Source organism: Mauremys reevesii, linkage group 25 (genome assembly GCF_016161935.1).
Source record: "Mauremys reevesii isolate NIE-2019 linkage group 25, ASM1616193v1, whole genome shotgun sequence".
NCBI classification, from domain to species: Eukaryota; Metazoa; Chordata; order Testudines; family Geoemydidae; genus Mauremys; species Mauremys reevesii.
The window spans coordinates 1,864,418-1,889,284 of NC_052647.1; the positions used below are offsets into that span (position 1 = coordinate 1,864,418).

Here is a 24,867-nt window from a genome sequence, read left to right on the forward strand (position 1 = left end):
AGCCCCAGGCAGCTCTTTCCTAAGCTGTATGGTTCTTGGCTCCCCTCCATCTCTCACTGATCATCACCGGCTCCAGCCGCATTAGCCCAGCCCCATGGTCCATCTGCCAGGTGCAAGTGGCATCCAGGCCTGGAGTGACTCATTCCCAGCCCTGCTGAGCACCTCCACATCTGACAGGCCTCAGCATGACAGACTAGCTCAGCCTGCAGATGGCAGGTGTGTGCTGCCATCACAAGATCCCGTGGCCAGCGCCCTTGTGTGATTTGCCTGAATCTAACCAGGGTGACAGTCACCCCTGCACAGGGTGTGGTGCAGGTCAGCAGGCCACATGGCCAGATCCAATGCCCTTCTCTCAGAGCTGCGAAACCCATCTTGCTAAATGGAGCTGGAGTGGGGTTCCCAGCCCTCTGTCCATGGCTCTGAAAAATGGGCAAGTGTTGGCATGTGCCTCTCGGGCAGCGTGGGCACGTTCATACCCAGCCAGTCCAATGCCTGGCCACCACACCCCATTACTTGACTGTCTATGGACTGCTGTACAGTAAATACCCCATGGCACCTCTGCATTCACACCCTGCATCATTAACATACACCCTGCCCGGCATTCACACCCTGCATCATTAACACACACCCTGCCCAGCATTCACACCCTGCATCGTTAACATACACCCTGCCCAGCATTCACACCCTGCATCGTTAACATACACCCTGCCCAGCATTCACACCCTGCATCGTTAACCCACACCCTTTCCTGCTCTGCATTCACACTCTGCATCAACATACACCCTGCCCAGCATTCACACCCTGCATCATTAACACACACTGCTTTTCTCTGCATTCACACCCTGCAATAACAGACTCCCAGCCCAGCTCCGCATTCACACCTTGTGTCATTAACACAGGCACAGCCCAGCTTTGCATTCACAGCCTGCATCAAGACACCCATCCTGCCCTGCTTGTATTCACACCCTGCATCATTAACACACACACTGCTCTGCTCTTAATTCCCACCATGCGTCATTAACACACACCCTGCTGTCCATTCACACTTTGTGTGATTAACACACGCCTGCTCTGCTCTGCCACTACCCTCAGGCTGACCTTTCAAACATCGGTACTAAGGATGGGTCCCATCTAACAGGCATGTCCCCTGGGTTTCCACGAGGAGCCCGCAAAACCAGCTCCTTTGGGCTGAAAACGGGGCCCAGCCAGGAAAGCACAATTTGAACTGAGACAGCCCTGTGAGCTGCCCCCTTGGGAGGGACCCGCCACACCAGAACATGCCTGACCGCCAAAGCCAGCGGGAGCCCACCGTGCTCACACATCATGCCACCCTCCCAGGGACCAGCGGGGCAACAAGAGCAATATGGAACAGTCAGTGCCAACTGCATCTGCACGTCCCAGTTCTGCCCACCTAGGAGCCGCCCGCGCCGAGCCCAGGGCAAACTCTGGCTCACAGTTTATCGAGTCTCACAATGTGCTCCAACCCCAAGGACGCAGCGTGTGTTCAGGCCTCTCCACACGACAGAACATCTCCAGACCCTGCCACCCTGGCAGCGCAGCGTCCCTGTTCAGAGCTGGCCAGGCTGGGGGCACGGCGCAGGGCTGAGCACAACACGCCACACGCCTCAGCAGAGCTTGGTGCAGCTCTGCCTAGCCTGAGAGAGGCCCCCAGGTGACCTGCACGTCAGGCTGCCTGGCACCCGCTCTCTAGAGGAGACTCCACTTCCACCCACGGCTGGAAGCCAACGAACCCGCCAGGGCTCCCGACACAAGATTGTCCGGCCAGGGCAGCCCTGGGGACTGTGGGCTGCTGAACCGCAACCCACTGATGTCAGGGGAGTTTTGCCACCGAGGCCCATGGGGCCGAGATGACACATTCCCAGAGTGCTGCTCTGGCCAGTCACCCTCTGGTAGCGGAGCCCCCTGGGGCTTATGCCCACAGAACAGCCTCCCAGCAAGGCCCCCACCAGTTCTGGCACTGGAGTGGGAGTTGGGGGTGTCTCAATTTTTTACCCTGGGTCTCTGCACCATTTGAGGCCTGGGTTCCCTCAGGGCAGGGCAGAGGATTCACCGCGAGCTCTGAGTGCTCCTCCCCTCTGCAGCAGCCGTGATCACTGGCCCAGGCCCAGGCAGCCACTAGTCCCCGGCACTCCCCGCCTGGAGACTGCAGGGAGTGATCTGGGGAGGCTGCTGCTGGCTAGGATGATGCTGAGAGCCCTGTGGACACTGCAGCACACTGAGCCCAGGCCCCGCAAGGCGACGGCTCCGACAGACCCAGACCCCCCTCTGTGGTAGGCAGGCATCCAGCATCGCCATCTCTGCAGCATGGGCAGGGGCTGAACTCAGGCCCAGAGCTCATGGATAAATATTAACTCAGGCGCCGAGGAGAGAACTCTGGTTCATGCAGCAACACCCCTCACCCATCCTCGACTGGGTCTGCAGACCCCCGGTGGCTGCTCCTGAGAACCTGAGCCAGGCAGCCACATGGGGGCTAGATAGGAGGGTCAATGAGAGCTGTGCTGCAGGCTGGAGGGGAGCTGGGACTTTTGTCTCCTGGGGGAAGGAGCATCTCCCATGTGGCTGGACAAACCCCCCAGCCCAGGATTAGGGCTGTGGGGCCTGGCACACACTGCCGCACTCTGGATCCCCAGCTGGGGTAAAGGCCCCTGGCAGGAGGAGACACACCCGGGCCAGTCACCCCGGGGCCCGGATGTGGACAGCAACGGGAGGCTGCCTGCGCAGCAGCCCAGCCTGTTCTCTGATCTGCCTGCCTAGCTGCAGAGCCCACCCACAGCAGAGAGAAGCACAAGGGTCGCCCCCACCTTTATGTCCGTGTCTGGGGTGACAAAGTCCTTCAAGCACTCGATGGGGCCCATCAGGAACGGGCAGCGGTTGGAGAAGACCTGCAGCGAGGAAAGAGCCAGCTCTTGAGATGGCAATGGACACAGATCGCCCCCTCTCATGTAGCAGCCTCTGGGGTGGGACGTGGCAGCTCTTTAACAACTGCCCAGCAGCCAAGTGCAGGAAGTGAGCAATGCAATGCTTGAGGCGCTCCAAGCACCGCACAGGTGTTAGCCAACAAACCCTCCCCACCGCCCCCAGAGAGGGGCTGGGGCCGGTTACTGTCCCTGCTTTCCAGAGGCCACCTGGGCAGAGCTGTCCAGAGACCTGTCTGAGGAGGGATGTGGGACACTCACCACCCCTGCCCAGCCACGTCCCCAGCATACATGGGGTGGGGGGTCAGTGACTCCCCTCCATCACAGCCCCATAATGCTCCAGGAAGAGTGTGAAAGGCCTGCCCCACACAGCTCCAATGCTGCCTCCCAGGCTGGTGCACAGTGGGGGCAGCCAGCTCCTCCACCCTGGCCTTGAATGGCCCCACACAGACATGCCGGCCTAGGCCTGGCTCAGCTCCACTCCCCCCCAGCCCCAATGGGCCGGCACCCACCTCACGCAGCCCACTCTGTGCCATGGAGCGGAAGCTCAGGATCTCCCCAATGATGGTCATTCTTTTCAGCACATTGTCAGCAGCTGGGGGAGAGACCGGGTGGGGGGTGAATTGCGAGGACACACAGGAGACGGGGCTGCAAAAAAACACGGGGTACAACGTGCCCCTGGGCCTATGCCTGGGAACTAGCACCCCTCACCCCAATCCTGAGCCCCCCTCCTGAGCCTCTAGCTCTGCCAGTGCCCCTCACCCCAACCCTGAGCCCCCCTCCTGAGTACCCAGCTCTGCCAGTGCCCCTCACCCCAACCCTGAGCCCCTCTCCTGAGCCCCCAGCTCTGCCAGTGCCCCTCACCCCAACCCTCAGCCCCTCTCCTGAGCCTCCAGCTCTGCCAGTGCCCTTCACCCCAACCCTGAGCCCCCCTCCTGAGTACCCAGCTCTGCCAGTGCCCCTCACCCCAACCCTGAGCCCCTCTCCTGAGCCCCCAGCTCTGCCAGTGCCCCTCACCCCAATCCTGAGCCCCCCTCCTGAGCCTCGAGCTCTGCCAGTGCCCCTCACCCCAACCCTCAGCCCCCCTCCTGAGTACCCAGCTCTGCCAGTGCCCCTCACCCCAATCCTGAGCCTCTCCTGAGCCCCAGCTCTGCCAGTGCCCCTCACCCCAACCCTCAGCCCCTCTCCTGAGCCTCCAGCTCTGCCAGTGCCCTTCACCCCAACCCTGAGCCCCCCTCCTGAGTACCCAGCTCTGCCAGTGCCCTTCACCCCAACCCTGAGCCCCTCTCCTGAGCCCCAGCTCTGCCAGTGCCCTCACCCCAACCCTCAGCCCCTCTCCTGAGCCTCCAGCTCTGCCAGTGCCCTCACCCCAACCCTGAGCCCCCTGAGCCCCCAGCTCTGCCAGTGCCCCTCACCCCAAACCAGAGCCCCACTCCAGAGCAACCAGCTCAGCCAGTGCCCCTCACCCCAACCTCAGCCCCCTCCTGAGTACCCAGCTCTGCCAGTGCCCCTCACCCCAACCTCAGCCCCTCTCCTGAGCCTCCAGCTCTGCCAGTGCCCCTCACCCCAACCCTGAACCCCCTGAGCCCCCAGCTCTGCCAATGCCCCTCACCCCAACCCTGAGCCCTCTCCTGAGCCCCAGCTCTGCCAGTGCCCTCACCCCAACCCTCAGCCCCTCTCCTGAGCCCCCAGCTCTGCCAGTGCCCCTCACCCCAACCCTGAGCCCCTCTCCTGAGCCCCCAGCTCTGCCAGTGCCCCTCACCCCAACCCTCAGCCCCTCTCCTGAGCCTCCAGCTCTGCCAGTGCCCTTCCCCCCAACCCTGACCCCCCCCCGAGCCCCCAGCTCTGCCAGTGCCCTCACCCCAACCTCAGCCCCTCTCCTGAGCCTCCAGCTCTGCCAGTGCCCATCACCCCAACCCTCAGCCCCCCTCCTGAGTACCCAGCTCTGCCAGTGCCCCTCACCCCAACCCTGAGCCCCACTCCAGAGCCCCCCGCTCTGCCAGTGCCCCACACCCCAACCCCTCGCCGGAGCCACCAGCACGGCCAGGGCCCTTCACCCCAACCCTGAACCCCCAGCTCTGCCAGTGACCTCACCCCAACCCTGAACCCCTGAGCCCCCAGCTCTGCCAGTGACCCTCACCCCAACCTCAGCCCCCTCCTGAGCCCCCAGCTCTGCCAGTGACCCTCACCCCAACCCTCAGCCCCCCTCCTGAGCCCCCAGCTCTGCCAGTGACCCTCACCCCAACCCTCAGCCCCCTCCTGAGCCCCCCGCTCTGCCAGTGCCCCGCACCTCAACCTCAGCCCCCTCCTGAGCCCCCAGCTCTCCCAGTGCCCCTCAGCCTCCCAGTGCCCCTCACCCCAACCTCAGCCCCCTCCTGAGCCCCCAGCTCTGCCAATGCCCCTCACCCCAACCCTCCGCCCCCTCTGAGCCCCCAGCTCTGCCAGTGCCCCTCACCCCAACCCTCAGCCCCACTTCTGAGCCCCCAGCTCTGCCAGTGCCCTCACCCCAACCCTCAGCCCCCTCCTGGCCCCCAGCTCTGCCAGTGCCCCTCACCCCAACCTCAGCCCCCCTCCTGAGCCCCCAGCTCTGCCAGAGCCCCTAGCTCTGCCAGTGCCCCTCACCCCAACCTCCAGTCCCATTCCCCACCCCACCTGCTATTCCCCCCCTGAGTCTCCTCTCCACTCAGCGCTCATTGCAGCTCAGCCCTGAACTCCATCCTCAGCCGGCCGTGGATTGTGCAGGAGGTTCAATGCAGATGCCAGTGAGGGGGCGATGGGGAGGAATGACACTTACATGTCAGCCTGGGCAGCAGTGATACCATCTGTTCTGGTTTGTAGAAGTTGGAGCGGATCTGCACCAGCACGTCCATGTTCTCAGTCACCAGCTTCTGCAACAGAAACAATCACAATGGTAAACGGGGGCCAGCCAGAGCCGGAGCCAGCCAGAGCCAGAGCCAGCCAGGCCCGACTGGCCCATAGCCAGCCAGAACCAGAACCAGCCAGGCCCAACTCACCCAATGCCAGAACCAGCCAAGCCCAACTCACCCAGAGCCAGGGGCTGCTGCCATGGGACTCTTCCCTGATATCAGTATTTTGGCCAGCACCAGCACCTCCAGCTCTGAAGGGAACTCCCAGACACTGATGTACTGAGCCCCGTATAACAATCACATGAACCTAGGAGCAGGGGCCCTGTGCGCCCCACAGTTAGCTGGGAGCTGATGGGATATTATCCACTGGGAACACAGCAAGCCAGTGACAGGTCTGGCAATAAAACCCAGGAGTCCTGGCTCCCAGCTCTCATGCTGCTCTATCCTACTAATCCCACACCGCCCCCAGAGAACCCAGGAGTCCTGGCTCCCAGCCCCCTAGCTCTACCACACTAACCCCACACCGCTCCCAGAGAACCCAGGAGTCCTGGCTCCCAGCCCCCCAGCTCTACCACACTAACCCCACACCGCTCCCAGAGAACCCAGGAGTCCTGGCTCCCAGCCCCCTAGCTCTACCACACTAACCCCACACCGCTCCCAGAGAACCCAGGAGTCCTGGCTCCCAGCCCCCTAGCTCTACCACACTAACCCCACACCGCTCCCAGAGAACCCAGGAGTCCTGGGTACTCTGCTCTAAGCACTGACTCCCGCTGCCTGCCCAGCCCGTAGCCCTGGAGAATTGAGTGCAGCCAGCAGTAGCTCCTCCCGCCCCAGCCTCCTACCTTCAGCTCCACCACCTGCGAGGTGACGTGCCACATGAGGTTGTCACTCAGGAACTTCATGCCGTAGGGACCCAGCAGCTCGGCCAGCGCCCGCATCTCTGGGGGAGGGGAGCGGATCATACACAGAGCGTTAGCTCCTTCTGGCCTGCTTGGGTCACACCCAGCCCTCGCACACTCCACAACGGCATGTCCCAGCACCGGGCCTCCCAGTCTCGAGCCAGCCAGCCCAACTCACTCTGAGCCAGCCGTCCCACCACCACGCATCCCCAGCCCCAAACCCAGGGCCGTCCGGCTGCCATGCATCCTCAGCCCCATCCCCAGAGCCGTCCCGCCGCCGCATATCCCCATCCCCAGAGCCGTCCAGCCGTCCCGCCATCCCCATCCCCAGAGCCGTCCCGCCACCGCATATCCCCATCCCCAGAGCTGTCCAGCCGTCCCGCCATCCCCATCCCCAGAGCTGTCCAGCCGCTGCGCATCCCCATCCCCAGAGCCGTCCCACCACCGCACATCCCCATCCCCAGAGCCGTCCCGCCATCCCCATCCCCAGAGCCGTCCCGCCATCCCCATCCCCAGAGCCATCCATCCACTGCGCATCCCCATCTCCAGAGCTGTCCCACCACCATGCATCCCTAGCCCCAACCCCAGAGCCCATCCAGCAGCCGCGCATCCTCAGCCCCATCCACAGAGCCGTCCCTCCACCTTGCATCCCCATCCTCGCCCCCAGAACTGGCCGTCCCGCCACTGCACATCCCCACCCTCAGCCCCACAGCCAGCTGGCCTGCTGCTGTGTGTCTCCACCCCCCATCCCCAGGGCCGGCTGACCTGCCACCACGCATCCTCACCCCCCTCCCCAGAATCAGCCAGAGCCAGCTGTCCCAGCACCATGCAGCCCCCTCTGCATCCCGCCGTCATGCGGCCCCATCATCAGGGCATGGAGCTGCCGCGGCTCACCTGAGATGTCTGAAAACTCCTCTGCACTGAAACTCTGCTCCCCCTCCCTGGGGACACTGACGAAGGCCTGCATGGCTGGGGACAGCACAATGGCCCCAGTGCTGGCCTGGCGCAGCAGCGCCTCCAGGTACCTGCATGGAGCCAGAAAGCATCCACTTACACCGGACAGCCAGGCCCAGCACTGTTCTCCCAGCCTGCTCCGAGTCTGCCCTGCCAGAGCCCAAACTCCCTTGTACCGGTGTGTGAGCATGGGATGGAATTGAGGGGCACTAGCAGAGCTGTGTGGGGAGCTCAGAGCTGGGCTAGTAGGGGCTGCGGGCCGGGATTGAGGGGCACTGGCAGAGCTGGGGGGAGCTCAGGGCTGGGATAGCAGAGGGCTGTGGGTCGGGATTGAGGGGCACTGGTAGAACTGCGGGGGAGCCCAGGGCTGGGATAGCAGAGGGCTGTGGGTCAGGATTGAGGGGCACTGGCAGAGCTGGGGGGGAGCCCAGGGCTGGGATAGCAGGGGCTGTGGGTCCGGATTGAGGGGCACTGGCAGAGCTGGGGGGGAGCCCAGGGCTGGGATAGCAGAGGGCCATGGGTCAGGATTGAGGGGCACTGACAGAGCTGGGGGGAGCCCAGGGCTGGGATAGCAGAGGGCCAGGGGTCAGGATTGAGGGGCACTGGCAGAGCTGGGGGGGAGCCCAGGGCTGGGATAGCAGGGGGCGGCGGGTCAGGATTGAGGGGCACTGACAGAGCTGGAGGGAGGGCTGGGATAGCAGAGGGCCGTGGGTCAGGATTGAGAGGCACTGGCAGAGCTGGGGGGGAGCCCGGGGCTGGGATAGCCGGGGGCTGCGGGGCGGGAGTGAGGGGCCCTGGCCGAGCTGGGGGAGCCCAGGGCTGGAGCAGAGGGCCGTGGGTCAGGATTGAGGGGCACTGGCAGAGCTGGGGAGCCCAGGGCTGGGATAGCAGAGGGCCATGGGTCAGGATTGAGGGGCACTGGCAGAGCTGGAGGGGAGCTCAGGGCTGGGATAGCAGGGGGCTGCGGTACAGGATTGAGGGGCACTGACAGAGCTGGGGAGCCCAGGGCTGGGATAGCAGAGGCCGTGGGTCAGGATTGAGGGGCACTGGCAGAGCTGGAGGAGCTCAGGGCTGGGATAGCAGGGGGCTGCGGGTCAGGATTGAGGGGCACTGGCAGAGCTGGGGGGAGCTCAGGGCTGGGATAGCAGAGGGCCGTGGGTCAGGATTGAGGGGCACTGGCAGAGCTGGGGGGGAGCTCAGGGCTGGGATAGCAGGGGGCTGCGCGTCGGGATTGAGGGGCACTGACAGAGCTGGGGGGAGCCCAGGGCTGGGATAGCAGAGGGCCGTGGGTCAGGATTGAGGGGCACTGGCAGAGCTGGGGGGGAGCCCAGGGCTGGGATAGCAGAGGGCTGCGCGTCGGGATTGAGAGGCACTGGCTAAGGGAAGCTCTCCCATGAGCAGCCTGCTCCCTTGTTGGCTCTAGAAGTAGGTTTTTGTTCCTTCTCCTCCCCAGCCCTATTTGCCCAGAAAGTGCGAGATCGAGGGGCCTGACTGTTTCTCCCATTGCTGTCCCCATGCTGGGCAGGGCCACCCGTCGCTCTCCGAGCACCCGCTTTCCAGCCCCATGAAATCCCCCCAGGTGCACAGAACCACAGAAACATGGGGCTGGAAGGGACCGCGAGAGGCCACATAGGCCAGGCACAGAGGCAGGACATCTGGACCATCCCTGACAGGGATTTGTCCAACCAGTTCCTACAAACCTCCAGTGATGGGGATTCCACAACCCCCTCGGAGCCTGCTCCAGAGCCCAGCGACCCCAGGAAGCTTTTCCCACTATCTAACCGAGATCTCCCTGGCTGCAAACAGCGGATTCCTTCATCTCCCCTCAATGCACATGGAGAACAACTGGGCATCGGCCTTCTTCGGAACAGCCCTGACCGTAGCTAAAGACTGGTGTCAAGTCCCGCCTGGGCCTTCTCTGCTCTACACTCGACATGCCCAAGACTTTCAACCTTTCCTCATAGGTCAGCTCTTCCCACTTCCCCCATCCCTCCAGGCATCTCCCAGGCTCTCCTGCCTCATGGCCCAGGGATACCCAGAGCTCTCTCCTGTCCGGTGGCCCAGGCCAGGCTGCCCCCAGCCCAGGCACCCACCAGTTGGTGTAGATGGTGGTGAGGGTCTGCTCCCCGCTGGAGTCCAGGGGTTGTGTCTGCTGAAGCAGGACGCTGCGGATGATGCGGCTGGAGTCCATGCACGTGAACTGCCCCAACGACTGGATGAAGGCGAGGTAGGAGCGCAGGCCAGCCAGCACCTCAGAGGGCCGCGCAATCTCCTGCGTAGCCTGGTTGTAGCTGGCCATCCACACGAAGGATCTGTAAGGGGATGAGGGGCTCAGAGGGGGCCCCACACAGACCCCCAAGTGGATCCCTCCCAGGGGGGGAGGGATAGCTCAGTGGTTTGAGCATTGGCCTGTTAAACCCAGGGTTGTGAGTTCAATCCTTGAGGAGGCCACTTAGGGATCTGGGGCAAAAATTGGTCCTGCTAGTGAAGGCAGGGGGCTGGACTCGATGACCTTTCGAGGTCCCTTCCAGTTCTAGGAGATTGGTATATCTCCCATTAAAAAAAAAAAAAATAGATCTGCTGAGCCCACAACCTCCCCACTCAAAGCACCCAGCCCCCCTCCCATGTTCCCTGCGAATGGGCATCTCCCAGCACAACTCAGCTCAGAAGTTGGTTGGGGCTTGTGGATGTAATAGCATCAACAGCCAACTCAGTCTCCCAGCCCGAGGGCCATGGACAGGGACATGCCACGTTCCCCCGCCCGCCCAAGGGCCATGGACAGGGACACGCCACATCCCCCTCCCCACCCACCTGCCTGAGGGCCACTGACAGGGACATGCTGTATCCCCCTCCCCACCTGCTCGAGGGCCATGGGCAGGGACACACCACTCCCAGCCCAAGGGTTGTGGGCAGGAACACAACGTGTCCCCCTCCCCATGGTCAGGGACCCACCACGCTCCCATCCCCGCCTGCCCGAGGCCCATGGGCCATGCGCAGGGACAGGCCGCACGCAGCCAGCCAGCCACGGGGCCTACGTACCTGTTGAGCCGTGTCTCCAGGTGGCTGCTGAGGTATTCGGCCGGTGTGACCATGTGCTCGAACACGGTGAAGCTGGGGACGTGGTTGATGCTCAGGGAGAGCTCGCTCAGCATCTGGTGCAGCTTGTCCATGCTGGGGGTAGAGACGCTGGCACGGTCACCGCTCGCCGCAAATGGCTCTGGTGCCCGGGCCCCTCCCCCACACCTGTCAGCCCAACGCACACTAGCTCCCAGACCCCAAATGTGGTGGGATCATTCAAATGAATGGGAAAGTGGGCAGCCCAGATGCCTGGGTTCACCCCACCTCTGCTCCGAGGGGCAACGGGCAGCCCGGACGCCTGGGTTCACCACCCCCTCCACTCCGAGGGGCGACAGGCAGCCCGGATGCCTGGGTTCACCACCCCCTCCGCTCCAAGGGGTGACAGGCAGCCCGGATGCCTGAGTTCACCGCACCTCCGCTCCGAGGGCAAGAGGCAGCCCAGATGCCTGGGTTCACCCCACCTCCGCTCCAAGGGGCAACGGGCAGCCCGGATGCCTGGGTTTACCCCACCTCCGCTCCGAGGGGCGACAGGCAGCCCGGATGCCTGGGTTCACCCCACCTCCGCTCCAAGGGTGACAGGCAGCCTGGATGCCTGGGTTCACCCCACCTCCGCTCTGAGGGGCAACGGGGCAACCCCAATGCCTGGGTTCACCCCCACCTGCACTCCGAGGGGTGATGGGCAGTCCAATGAACCAAGTGTATCTTGGGCAATGGGAAGGCTGGGAGTGCTTATGAAGGGCCAGGTATCAGTATCGCTTCCCGGATCTGAGCCATCAGCCATTCTGGGGACCCAGAACCTGTCCCCCCACTGCCCAGTTACCCCAGCCATCTGAAGCACAGGGGGAGGAGTCCTCTGAATGGGGAGAACCCCCACCCCAAGGGATGGCAGAGCAGCTCTAATGCCCTTGGGAGACCCCACGTGGTGGGCTTACTTGGTCACCACGATCCGGTCCTTCCTCTGGCTCTCGGCCCCTGGCTTGTCCTGGCCCGGCTCCCCCTTCTTGGGGGGCTGCTTCTGGGCCTTCTTGTTCCGGGCCTTGCTGATGGTGGAGGCGCAGTGTTTGGGTAGCAGCTTCCCAGGAGATAGAGACAGGGGCACTGAGCGAGGGAGGGGCTGGGGGCCTGGAGGGCCAGGATTTGGCAGCCCCCAGACGCACATAGGGTCCTCCCCACACCCCAGTCCTAGTGCAGGACACATCCCACCTGCCTGGCATCTGGCTCTTCTTGCCACGGAGCCACTGGTCACACTGATGCCCACCCCCACCGCCGCCAGGGCTCAACAAGCAGCAGTCACTGGCCATTTGTTCCCTGGCAAGGCTACATGACTCCAACCACGGCCATCTCCATAGCCCCCAGCACCAAACAGCCCCGCAGGGCTTTGCCAGCCTGGAGAGCAGCCTGTGGAGGGCCGGCCACCGCCCTCAGTCAGCGCACCCAGATGGCGAGCAATCCTGGTACATGAAACTGCTGCTGTGCACTCAGCTGGCACCTCAACAAGGTACCCACCCAGGATCACGCCACACCCTGTGCCCCTCACCTGCCCGCCGAACCCCAGGCTGGAAGCAAACCCAGGGACCCCACCCAGTGCCATGCCACGCCCCATAACCCCCTTGCTCACTGACGTGCCCCCCGTCTGGCAGCTCCCCCAGTACCGCCCTGCCCCATGCCCATGCCCCTCACCTGCTCACAAAGGGGCCCCCAGGCTGGCAGCTGCCCTAGGCACCGCCCCAAGGGTACAAGCTCCTCCAGCACCCCCAGCACCATGCCACGCCCCTCACTTGCTCGCAGAGGGGCCCCCATGCCCCCAGTCTAGCGGCTGCCCCGGGGAGGGGACTCCCTGACACCATGCCACACCCTCCACCTGGTTGCAGAGGTGCCCCCAGTCTGGCAGATCCCCCGGGTACCCCTTGGCACCATGCCACGCCCCTCACCTGCTCACAGAGGGGCCCCCAGGCTGGCAGATCCCCGGGCACCCCCCGGCACCGTGCCACGCCCCTCACCTGCTCACAGAGGGGCCCCCAGGCTGGCAGATTCCCCAACACCCCCGGCACCGTGCCACGCCCCTCACCTGCTCACTGAGTTTGCGCTGCTCGGCACATGTGTCCATGATGCAGTTGGCAGCCTGCTTGGCGATCTCCTCTAGGAAGTTGTTGCATAGACCCAGGCTGCAGCTCTTCAGGTGGGGATACTGCGGAGAGAGGCCAGGGACAGCTCACGGCTCTGCTCCCCCACCTGGCACCTTCCAGCCACAGATCTCAAACGCCAGCCACTGAGCTTCTTACCCCATGGGAGAGGCAACCCTGCCCCTTCCCCATGCGTTGTCCTGTCTCCCCCGCCTGCTCCTCACCCACACATCTCCATGAATGCCTGTCCACCCCTCCTCCCACCGAGTTCTCCCCACATGGATCATCATGCATGCTCCCCGGCCCTCCCACAGGGGGGGTTTCTTCCCCTTTATATTGCCACCCTTGTCCCCATGTCCCCCCTAAATCCCCATGCATGTCCCCCGCACCTCCCCGATGCATCACCATGCATGCCCCCCAGGCTCTCCCCAGGCAGTGCCCCTCCTCATGCAGTACCCCCCCCCAGCCACGCACCTCCTCTGGACACATGGGGTGGGCGCAGTGGGCAAAGTGGCTGCAGACGAGCGGGAAGGCGATGGTGAAGCGCAGCATGGCCGGCTCCTCCATGGTCAGAGCAAACAGCTTCTCAAAGGGGCGGACGTAGAAACTGTCGGTGTAGAAGGACAGATCAGCGCAGGTGGGGCAGGAAGAGTCTGTGTGCGCGCACACGTCTCTCCATGTAGGTGTGTGTGTGATTCTGTGTACATGTGATTCTGTGTTTGTCTGCATGTGCGAGTCCATGTGCATGTGATTCCATGTTTGTCTGTGTGTGCATGTGCTTTTCCATGTAGGTGTTTGCATGTGATTCTGTGTGTGTGATTCCGTATTTGTGTGTATGTGTGTGATTCCAGGTGTGTGTGATTCCGTGTTTGTGTGTGTGCGCATCTGCCTTTCCATGTAGGTGTGTGCATGTGATTCCGTGTTTGTGATTCCATGTGCATGTGATTCCATGTTTGTGTGTATGTGTGTGATTCCAGGTGTGTGTGATTCCGTGTTTGTATGTGTGTGATTCTGTGTTTGTGATTACATGTACATGTGATTCTGTGTTTGTGTGCGTGCATGTGATTCCATGTGAGCAGCACCACCCCAGCCCCTTCAGGTTGCTCAGAGGCCTGGATCCCACTGGCTGCTGTGCCCTCTGCAGCTGCATCTCAGTCCCTCATACCCTGGATCAGAGCCAGGTTCTGGGGGGCGTGGGTCTGAATGTGCCAAGTATAGGGCCAGAAGCCAGGCCTTAGCAACACTCTTCCCACCCGCCATCTGACTGTCCAGTGCTCCCAGAGCGACCCCTGCCCAGAAAAGTCAGTGAACAGGCCTCACACCACGGCTCCGAGGGCAGCAGATCCTCTCCCGCACCAAATGGGGCGACGGGGAAACTGAGGCACTGATGGGGTTGAGGCAGGCCCAGCACTGGCCCCTGGGCTCCGGGCGGTGCTGGCCTGCCCACACCGGGCACTGCGCATACACACCAGAAGGCCGACAGGTCCGAAGTCTCCACTACCAGCTCCTCCAGTGAGTCCAGCATCTTGGAGTGGAACATGATGAGGTTCATCACACGGCCCACGTCCGGGCTCTCGCGCAGCTGCATGGGGGCCTTGGCCACACTGGTGTAAGCCTTGGGGGAGGCGGAGAAGGGGGTGAGAAAGAGCCCAGCCCCAGGGCTTGGGGCAGCCACATCACCACACCCCCACCATCAGCCCTGCAGCTCCCCCACTCGAGCAGAGCGACTCTGTTAGCTGCCAGGACAGGGCGCTGTGCGCTTGGTGCTGCCCTGCCAGGAGTGGTGCCACCAGCTCCCGCTCCCAGCTGTCTTTCCCATGGGCCTGTGGCTGGGCAGGGGCTGCTCCCAGGGCAGGGGAGCCCAGAGCCAGGCCATGGCACTAGTTAGTGAACAGAAATGGAGCAGAGCTGATGTGGGTGTGGCGGGGGGCAGGGTTGCCAACTGTCTACTCCAGGGGTCGGCAACCTTTCAGCAGTGCTCTGCTGAGTCTTCATTTATTCACTCTAATTTAAGGTTTCACGTGCCAGTCATACATATTAACATTTTTAGAAGGTCTCTTTCTATAAGTCTGTAATATAGAACTAAACTATTGTTGTATGTAAAGTAAATAAGGTTTTTAAAATGTTTAAGAAGCTTCATTTAAAATTAAATTAAAATGCAGACCCCCTTGGACTGGTGGCCAGGACCCGGGCAGTGCGAGTGCCACTGAAAATCAGCTCACGTGCCGCCTTCGGCAAACGTGCCATAGGTTGCCTATCCCTGGTCTACTCGCACAAACCCAAATGCCTTTGCCCTGCCCCCTGTCCCACCCCTTCTCTGAGGCCCCGCCCCACTCACTCCAGCCCCCTCCCTCCAACGCTCGCTCTCCCTCACCCTCACTCACTTTCACAGGGCTGGGGCAGGGGGTTGGGGTGTGGGAGTGGGTGTGGGTGTGGGCTCTGGGCTGGAGGATGGGGTCGAGGGTTCAGAGTGTGGGAGGGGGCTCCAGGCTGAGCCTGGGGCAAGGGTTTGGGGTCCAGGAGGTGTGTGGGCTCTGGGAGGGAGATTGGGTGGGGAGGGGCTGGGGCAGGGGGTTGGGGTGCAGGAGAGGGTGTGGGGTACAGGCTCCGGCCGGGCAGCACTTACCTCATGTGGGTCCCGGAAGCAGCGGTATGTCGGGCAGCAGCTCTTAGGCTCAGGGATGGCCAGGTGGCTCTGCGCACTGCCACTGCTTGCAGACACCACCCCCACAGCTCCCATTGGCCACGGTTCCCTGTTCCCAGCCAATGGGAGCTACAGAGTTCCTGTTCAGGGCGTGGGCAGTGCGCAGAGACCCCCTAGCCCCGCCTCCACCTAGGGGATGCAGCGCACGCCAGCCGCTTCCAGGAGCGGCACGGAGCCAGGGTAGGTAAGGAGCCTGCCTTAGCCCCAGTGCACCACTGACCGGACTTTTAGCGGCCTAAAATCTCCTGGATTAGTTCAGTTGCCTCTGGGAGATGGAGCCCGATTCCGGGAGACTCTCAGCCAAACCGGGAGGGTTGGCAACCCTAGTCGGGGGCTGGGCTGGGTGTGGGAGGTCAGGGGTTGCCGGTTGCAGCCTGTCAGGGGGCTGAGCAGGGGAGGGGAGGGCTTGCTGGTGCGGGCTTGGCAGGGATCTGGCTGGGGAGGGGTTGTTGGTGCAGGCCTGGCAGTGGGCTGGGCAGGGGAAGTTTTGCTGGTGTGGGCCTGGCGGGGGGCTGGGTGGGGTGTGTGCGCCCTGGGAGATGCCCAGCCCCTAATGGGGATGCAAACATCTGGCAGGGGAGTTACCTGCAGCCGGAACCAGTCCAGGCGAAGCCCCGAGAAGTCGAACTTCTCCTTTTTGTCCACTGCAGGAAAGAGAAGCAGCTTTAGAGAGGCGTCAGCAGCCCCATGGGCGGGGGGCTCTCCCCTCTGAGCTAGGGTTGCCAACCCTCCAGGATTGTAGTCTCCAAGAATTAAAGATTAATCTTTAATTAAAGATTATGTTATGTGATGACATCTCCAGGAATGCATCCAGTCAAAATTGGCAACCCTACTTTCTGTGTTCCTGCCCCGCAGTGGCAGGGGCAGAGACAGGGCCTTGGAGGAGGAGGTGAACCCAGGCATCCGGGCTGCCCATTTTCCCACTCATTTGAATGATCCACTCAATGGGCAGCGCCAGTGCCAGTCAAAAAAGCTAACAGAATGTTGAGAATCATTAAGAAAGGGGTAGATAATAAAACAGAAAATATCATATTGTCTCTATATAAATCCATGGAACACCCACACCTTGAACACTGCATTCAGATGTGGTCACCCCAACTCAAAAAAGATATATTGGAATTGGAAAGAGTACAGAAAAGGGAAACAAAAATGATTAGGGGTATGGAACAACTTCCATATGAGAAGCGATTAATAAGACTGGGACTTTTCAGCTTGGAAAAGAGACGACTAAGGGGGGATATGATAGAGGTCTATAAAATCATGACTGGTGTGGAGAAAGTCAATATGGAAGTGTTATTTACTCCTTCTCATAACACAAGAACTAGGGGTCACCAAATGAAATTAAAAGGGAGCAGGTTAAAACAAACAAAAGGAAGTATTTCTTCACACAACGCATGGTCAACCTGTGGAACTCCTTGCCAGAGGATGTTGTGAAGGCCAAGACTATAACAAGGTTCAAAAAAGAACTGGATAAGTTCATGGAGGACAGATCCATCAATGGCTAGTAGACAGGATGGACAGGGATGGCGTCCCTAGCCTCTGTTTGCCAGAAGCTGGGAATGGATGACAGGGGATGGATCACTTGGTGATTACCTGTTCTGTACATTCCCTCTGGGGCACCTGGCATTGGCTGCTGCTGGAAGACAGGATACTGGGCTACATGGACCTTTGGTCTGAGCCAGTATGGCCGTTCTTATGTTCTGGGCTGGAGCTGTGGCCTGGCGCCTGCACACCCCATGGAGGGACCTGCTGCTCCGGGCACAGCAGGGGGCCGTGGGGGCACCTGCGTACCTTGTTTCAAGGTGAGAGACGACAGGGTGCTGACGAAGGACGACATGATGATGGACTCCTCCTCGGGGCAGACAGTCAGATTCTGAAAGAGATGGGCACAGCTTAGGGGGGCTTTTCGCAAGCAGCTGGGCAGGCGCATTCTGGGGTGTGGAGAGCCCATGGCGATGGCAGCGTTCCTGCCCAGAGATGGGGCTGGCTAGTGCAGGGCTCCCACGCCCCAGGGAATTTTCCCCTCCCAGGGTTGCGTGTCTCACTGTCGGGGTCCTGGCTGCATGGATCTCAGAGCCCTTCCCCTCGGCATACCTGGATGATATCACTGAGCAGCAGGGCGTCGAAGCGAGCCAGGTACTGGACGTGGTAGCGCTGGATCACTGGGCCATGCCTGTGCACCAGGGTACGCATCTGCTCCATGAGGAACAGCAGCTCGGCGATGTGACTGCAGGGGTGACATGGGGCTGGGTCAGGCTCCTCTGAGGGAGACAGTGCTGCACCCGGGCTCCTGCTGCCAAGAGTCACTGGGGAACCAATCCCACAACCCTCCCCCCATATCGCCACACCTGGGGGCGGGCAGGGATGGATCCGAATCTGACAGCTCCAGTTGGAAACAGGGTACCCAGGGCAGCCCCGTTCCCACCACAGTGCCACGGGACTCCTGCCACACCCCCACGCAGGTGTCCAGACAAGTGCTGACCAACCCACCGGCCAAGCGCACGTCACGTTCCCCTCTAGATTCCACACCCAGAAGGGACCCCTCTGACCACTGAGTCTGAGCTCCTGCGTAGCGCAGGCCACAGGCCTTCCCCAAATTCATTCCTGTTTGAACTCGAGCAGGCCTTTTCGAAATTGCCAGTGGTGGAGAACCCCCCGCACTCCTGGGTAACCTGCTCCAGTGATTTCATTATTTCCAGCCTGAATGTGTCTAGCTCAGGGGTTGGCAACCTTTCAGTAGTGCTGTGCTGAGTCTTCATTTATTCACTCTGATTTAAGGTGTCGCGTGCCAGTAACACATTTTAACATTTTTAGAAGGTCTCTCTCTATAAGTCTATAATATATAACTAAACGATTGTTGTATGTAAAGTAAATAAGGTTTTTAAAATGTTTAAAAATCTTCATTTAAAATTAAATTAAAATGCAGAGCCCCCAGACCGGTGGCCAGGACCCGGGCAGTGTGAGTGCCACTGAAAATCAGCTCGCATGCTGCCTTCAGCTACCGGCCGCTGGAGCATGTCAGACGTTTGTCTGCTAGACTGAGGAGCCTAAATGCACCCTTTTCCGTTTCTCCGGCATCAGGTACTAGGGACTGTGATCTAGTCGCCCTTTGACCTGCTCTTTGTGAAGATAATCCACGGAGAACCTGCAGTGTTTTGCTAGAGTATTTTCCAATGCTACGGAGCTGCTTTAGCTCTCCTGGCAGCAGTCTGGCCTGTGGTGCTGGGGCTGCCGACTCCCCAACCCCCAAAGCAGGATCCACAGCGTCTCCCCTTCCCCGCAGGGGTCATTTCCCATCTCCCCTCACTCGCTCTTGGCCCATGTCCCGTCAGGCCACGCCAGGCAGAGCGGGTGCCACTTGGGCCTTGCAGCAGCCGCGCCCCCTTTGCACACCTGTGCTGGGGTATGGGCCACGCGCTGCTGGCTGAATTGGGCACAGGATTGTCACCAGGGCCACAAATTAATGCCATGTCACTTGGTTCAATTTCCTACCCCCAAACCAACGCCCCCACGCTGCGGGTCCCTGAGCAGAGACCCCGACCTTCTCCTCTGCCCAGGGGGCCCATGGGTCCAGTGCACCCCACTCAAGCATGGGGCCCACACGGCCTCCCATGTCTCATAGTGAATAGTGTCTGTCTCCCCCCGCCGAGAGCCAGACCCCCTCTAGTGCCTGTCCCCTTCAAGAACCAGGCCCCCCACAAGTGCCTACTCCCCACAGAGCCAGACCCACCATGAGCCTGTCCTCCTCAAGAGCCAGACACCCCCCTACACTGCCTCCCCTCCCAAGAGCCAGACCTGCCCAGTGCCTCCCCCTCTCCACACCAGACCCACAATGGGCCTACCCCCCCCCACACACACACATGGAGCCAGCCACCACCAATTCACCCCCCACCCCAGACCCAGACCCTCCCAGTGCCTACCCCGCACAGAGCCAGACCCACCATGGGCCTGTCCCCCTAAGGAGCCAGACACCCCCTCCCCACTGCCTCCCCTCCCCAGAGCCAGACCTGCCCAGTGCCTTCCCCTCTCCACACCAGACCTGCAATGGGCCTAGCCCCACACACAGAGCCAGCCCCCACCAATTCCCCCACACACAGAACCAGACCCTCCCGGTGCCTGCCCCTGCCCACAGAGCCAGACCCCCCAGGGCCGGTCCTCCCCAAGCAGAGCCAGGCACCCTCAGCCCCAATAGCCAGACCCACCACGGCCTGTCACACCCAGAACCAGACCCACCCAGGGTCTGGCCCACCCCGAAGATCCAGACCACCCCAAAGCCTGTCCCCACCCCCCACTCCCTGACAACCAGACCTCACCTTGGACCACCACCCCTCGCCCAGGACATCCCAGGCCCCATCCCCCCAGTCCCACCCCGCCTCCTGCAAGCCTGGCCCTGCCCTGACCTGTCGGCGTAGTCCTCAGGGGTCTTGGTCTTGGTGACATGCTCAGCATGATGCACCAGCCAGTTCACCTCGTCGCGGCACAAGGAGAGCGCCATGAAGACGTAGAGAGCCTGGCAGGGCGGAGATCGGTGGGGTCAGCTCCAGGCAGGGACAGCTCTGGCCTGGCTGCATTGCCGGGCACCTGGGGCTCACAGGCACCACCGCAAACCAGACAGCAAATAGGGGAGGGGCCATCAGAGCCAAACAACCTCCCCTCACGGGCAGCCGGGGGCATGGGGTCATTCAGGGCTACCTGGGATGGGGAGAATCACTTCACAGGGGCAACGGAGAGGAAACAAACCTCCCGGCATGGCCCCGCAACGCAGGCAGGCCCACACGTGCCCTGGCGGGTAGATTACATCTGTGTCTGACCATTTCCTCCCTATGACACTGCAGAGGGACGAGGGGGGCTCTGCCGAGAGCTAAGAACTAGCTGATTGTCCTGGTATTGCCAGACCTTGGTACGGGAAATTATGTCTGAGCTGTGGGACACGTGGGCTATTAGGCTCCGAACCCGAGGGGAGAAACCTGTCCCAGGGCCGGGACCAGGGACAGCCCAGGGCTGAGCCCGCTGCCTCGCTGCCCGGGGAAGATGCACCCTTGAGCCTACCCAAGACAAAGGAACCCCAGGGGACATCTCAGCCAAGGGCCTGGGGCTCAGACACTGACTGGGACTGAACGAGAGATGAGAGGGAGCGCGCTGCGTGCTGCGTCCCCCTCACAGCGGGAGATTTGCCAGCCGTCTGGAACTGCTGGAACTGGAGGAGCGCTGCATGGTCTGGCCATCGGGTGAGACCCCTTGTCCCCCCAGACCTGGGACTGCAGGGCAGAGACCGGAGCACTCCCTGTCAGTGTGACAGGCAGGATGTGGGGCAGAGGGACACTGGACATAAAAACACATGGCACGACAGTGACCGTACATGTTCACACGCATGCACACGCATGCACACAGACACGCTCACTCCCCTTCCCAGTTCCAGCCCCACCCTGCCCCCTCACCTTGGGGCCCAGCAGCCCGGGCTGGTCGCTCAGCAGCGCCTCCAGCTCCCGCACCGCGTTGCGTAGGAAAGCCCGCCGGTTCCGGTGCAACTGGCCACTGTGCAAGGGGGGCAGGTGATTGCGCTGGACACTGCACTGCCCACCCCCATCCCAGTTCCATGCCCACCCCACAGCCCGGCCCAGCACCAAGGAGTCCAAGGCTGCTCACTCCACCATGGATGCAGCTACAGCATGGCCATGCAGGGGGGTTGGGTGGGGCAGCCGCATCAGGGGAGTAATGAGGGGCAAATATCTCTCGTCCCTGAAACCAGTGTGGGGCTGGGACAGCAAGGGCCATGGGTCGGGCTTGAGGAGTACTGGCAGATCTGGGGGGGAGCCCAGGGCTGGGATAGCAAGGGCTGTGGGGCAGGACTGGGGGCACTGTCAGAGCTGGGGGGGGAACCCAGGGCTGGGATAGCAGGGGCCGTGGGAGGAGACTGGGGGCACTGTCAGAGCTGGAAGGAAGCCCAGGGCTGGGATAGCAGGGACAAGCGGGGGCGGGGGGACTGGGGGGACTGGGGGCATGGGTAGGGCAGTGGGGCAGGACTGGAGCAGCACAAGGTGCTGTGTGTTAGCAGAGGCGTGTTGGATGCCTGCCCTGCTCACACTGCAATGGGCACTGGCCAGTGCCAAGGGGACCTCCCCACCACAAGCACTAACCCCCGTCCCCATGGATGACCCAGGACCCAGGTGTGGATGGTGGATGGCCCTTTACCTGTGCGCCACAGCGTGCTCCTTGCACTCCTTGACATCGGCCACCCGCTTCCCGTACCTGCGGAGGGGGCGAGAGTGAGTGCTGATCACCAGGGCAGCCCTGAGCCCCAGCAAAGCCCTAGCACAGCCCCCAGTGCAGCCCCCTGAAGCAGAGCCCCTGGCACAGCCCCTAGCGCAGATCAGCCCCCTCCCATCCCCAACCCACTGGACTCCAGCACAGACTTTGCTGCATGTGACAAAGGGGGAATTTTCGGTAATATTTTTGACGCCTGTACGTGCCTCAGTTTCCCCCAGACTGTGCATTGCTACCCTGTGAAGGGGAAAAGGGTTAAGTTTGCACTCGGGGCTGGATAAGAGATGGGGCGGGGAGGGAGGGTTGCCTGGCTAGCTGACCCTGAAGGTCACTAAAAGTCTGGCTGAGGCCGACCCATCTCAATGGAAAATCCAGTCACCAGGACAGTGATACCTCGTGCCCAGCGCCAAGTGGGAGGAGCAGGCCCCCCTGGAGAGCAGGCCTGGGCGGGGGGAGGTGGGGGCCTGAGTGTTGGCTGCTGGAAGGAACCCCCAGCCCCTGGGAGCTGAGGAAGGGAGGAAGTCAGAGAGGGAGACACGAGGCCTGAAAAAGGAGCTCCCTGGGGCCCCGGCCTGGCCAGGTCAGCCTGTGCTTTCCCCTTTGGGTCGCTCTGCTGAGGACTCCAGTACTGGGCTCCAGGGGACACAGCTGGGCTGGGGGAGATGGGGAAGGGGCGTCCGGCTCTGACGAGGGGACCCAGCGGCACCAGAAGCCTGGCTCAGGGAGCTGCTGAGCAGAGCTCCCGGGGTGGGGCAGGAGGGCTGGAGCCCCGAGGGTCAGTCTCAGGAGGCTGGGAGGCCCCATAGCTGCCCTGGAGGAAGTGAGACCACCTTAGGGTCCAGCACATTAAAGGAGTCCCTCCAAGGGCCTGTCCCAAAGCTGGGGTGTGGCACCGATCCTGGGATCTGGGACACTGTACTAGTCACTTTGGGTGCTCCCTGCCCTTCCCCTGGGTCTGGTGGGGATCCTCCACCTCCACCAGCCACACACCCCCACCAGCTGCCCACTGCCTCCCTGCCACTGCCCTGCCCTCAGCAGCTACCCTCCGCCGCCCTGCCAGACGCCCCCCTGCCCCCGCCACCTGCCTTCCACCCCCAACCTGCCTTGCCCCAGCAGCCATCCTCCATGCCCGTGCCAGCCCCCACGCATGCCAGCCCCCCCCCACCTGCTGCCCCCCCAGCGCCCTCTTACCCTTTCAGACTGCTGAAGAACTCCTCGGTGACCTTGTGGATCTGCAGGGCGTCGTCGCGGATGAGGCTGATGTAGAGCGAGCCCTGCAGGCCCAGCTTCCACAGCTCCAGGCACTGCGAGTTCGAGCTCAGGCAGCCGTGGCACAGGAGGAAGCCGACTGCAGGGAGGGGCAGAGGGGAGGGGTCAGGGGCACAGCAGGGAGGTGAGGAACACAGAGGGTGGGGCGGCAGGGGGCAAAGGGGCATGGCAGGGATGCAGAATGTGGCAGGTCAGGGGAGAAGGTGGCAGGAGCGAGGGGCCCCGGGGTGGGGCATGGCAGGGATACAGTAGGTGGCAGGGCACCGGGAGCAGGCAGCAGGGGTGAGGAGCACAGAGGCTGGGGCAGCAGGGGTCAGGAGGCACAGGAAGTGGGGTGGCAGGGGTCAGGAGGCACAGGGGGTGGGGTGGCAGGTGCATGGCAGGGCACAAGGAGGAAGTGGCAGGGATGAGGGGCACTGGGGCTGGGGCGGCAGGGGGCGAGGGACCCCGGGGTGCGGCATGTCAGGGATACAGTAGGTGGCAGGGCATGGGTGGCTGGGGTGAAGGGCACAAGGGTTCAGAAGGAGGGGAAGGGGCGTAGTGAGGGGGATGTCAGGGGCACAAGGGGCACAGAGGAGCTGCCAACCCCGACTCCCATCCTGCCCCCTGCCATCACCATGGGGCGAGCAGGCACTGCCAGGCATCCAGAGGTCAGCAGACGCAGGTGCTGCTAGGCCAAAAGAGGCAGCGATCCCCAGCACCGAGGTCCCAGATTGGGGCTGCTAGTGAGAGGTAATGGCCAGGGCTGGGCAGGGCTCCGGGGCCGGGCTCCTGCCTGGGCTGGGCTCTCTCTGGTGCTTGTAACTTTCAGAGAGGTGGGACCTGCCTGATCCCCCAGGACCAGGCAGGTGATGTGATGTGTGTTAACCCTTCCCTGCCACCTGCCTGCCCACCACACTGGGGACCTCGTACTGTGAGGGGTGCGTATGGCGATGGGTGGATGCCAGGTGGGGGATGAGCCCCCCCCGAGGGCCCTTCCCACCAGGTGCAGCGTGACTCACTCAGAATCCAGCGCTCGATCACCTCCAGCGACAGGTACTCGCAGGCCATCTGTGGAGAGAGGGGCCGTTCCTCAGCGTTGCTCTCCATGGCCCTTCCCAGCCACTCGCCACTAGGAACGGACACTGGGGCAGAGCCGCTGTCCTGGCTCTTGGCCCTCACTGCCCCCTTGGCCCTGTGGGGGACTGACCCAGCCCCCATGGCCAAGCACTTGGGATCATGGGGTCCTACCTGAATGGCTGCACCAAGAGGCACCCTGCCCTCGCTCCCCATGGACAGGGGTCGGCCATGCATGCTGGGAGTCCCTACACTGGTCCCTACACTGCTGGACAAGGGGTTGGGGTCTGTCCCAGCCCCCTGGGATCCCCTCAGCTGGGCGAGCCGGCTGCAGGCAGAGCCATCGTACAGTGTCCTGCGGGCAACACCCCCCTGAGCTGTGCGTTCAGGGCCCCTCCCGACAGCCCCCAGGCCCCGGAAGTCCAGACTCACGACATCCGAGCTGGCCGGGCTCAGCATGGTGGCCGCGTTGCTGATCAGGCTCAGGAGCTGGTCGCTGCGCCACTGCTCAGCTGACTGGTTCCTCCGGGCAAAGAGGAAATGGAGAGACAGAAGTGCACTGGTCATGGCCTGGAGGGGGCAGGGGGCAGTTAGCAAGGGCAGCAGCAGCAATACAACAGCTACAGCTACAACTACACAACCTCCTAGAAGGAATGTTGGGGGCCAGAAATGGGCCTGTAACCATGTGCTGCTCTCAGGGGAGGATAGCACATAGGG

The 24,867-nt window shown here is 62.3% G+C and overlaps 1 protein-coding gene across 3 annotated transcripts in view; it reads right to left on the reverse strand.

The window, feature by feature from the left end:
• The window catches only part of NCKAP1L (NCK associated protein 1 like), an 80,290-nt gene that overhangs the window by 30,786 nt on the left and 24,637 nt on the right, over positions 1-24,867 (reverse strand). The window contains exons 7-26 of one of the 3 annotated variants that reach the window (XM_039514435.1): positions 24,583-24,720; positions 24,096-24,144; positions 23,017-23,173; positions 21,754-21,810; positions 21,000-21,096; positions 19,962-20,071; positions 17,656-17,788; positions 17,353-17,434; positions 16,147-16,205; positions 14,327-14,472; positions 13,332-13,464; positions 12,803-12,922; positions 11,667-11,806; positions 10,696-10,827; positions 9,750-9,968; positions 7,597-7,727; positions 6,646-6,743; positions 5,731-5,824; positions 3,449-3,531; positions 2,823-2,903 (exon numbers count right to left, since the gene is read on the reverse strand). In XM_039514435.1, the coding sequence (XP_039370369.1) occupies positions 2,823-2,903; positions 3,449-3,531; positions 5,731-5,824; positions 6,646-6,743; positions 7,597-7,727; positions 9,750-9,968; positions 10,696-10,827; positions 11,667-11,806; positions 12,803-12,922; positions 13,332-13,464; positions 14,327-14,472; positions 16,147-16,205; positions 17,353-17,434; positions 17,656-17,788; positions 19,962-20,071; positions 21,000-21,096; positions 21,754-21,810; positions 23,017-23,173; positions 24,096-24,144; positions 24,583-24,720 (2,259 nt within the window). The remainder of the gene's footprint in view (positions 1-2,822; positions 2,904-3,448; positions 3,532-5,730; positions 5,825-6,645; positions 6,744-7,596; positions 7,728-9,749; positions 9,969-10,695; positions 10,828-11,666; positions 11,807-12,802; positions 12,923-13,331; positions 13,465-14,326; positions 14,473-16,146; positions 16,206-17,352; positions 17,435-17,655; positions 17,789-19,961; positions 20,072-20,999; positions 21,097-21,753; positions 21,811-23,016; positions 23,174-24,095; positions 24,145-24,582; positions 24,721-24,867) is intronic. The other 2 variants (XM_039514437.1, XM_039514438.1) reach the window with 2 other exon arrangements.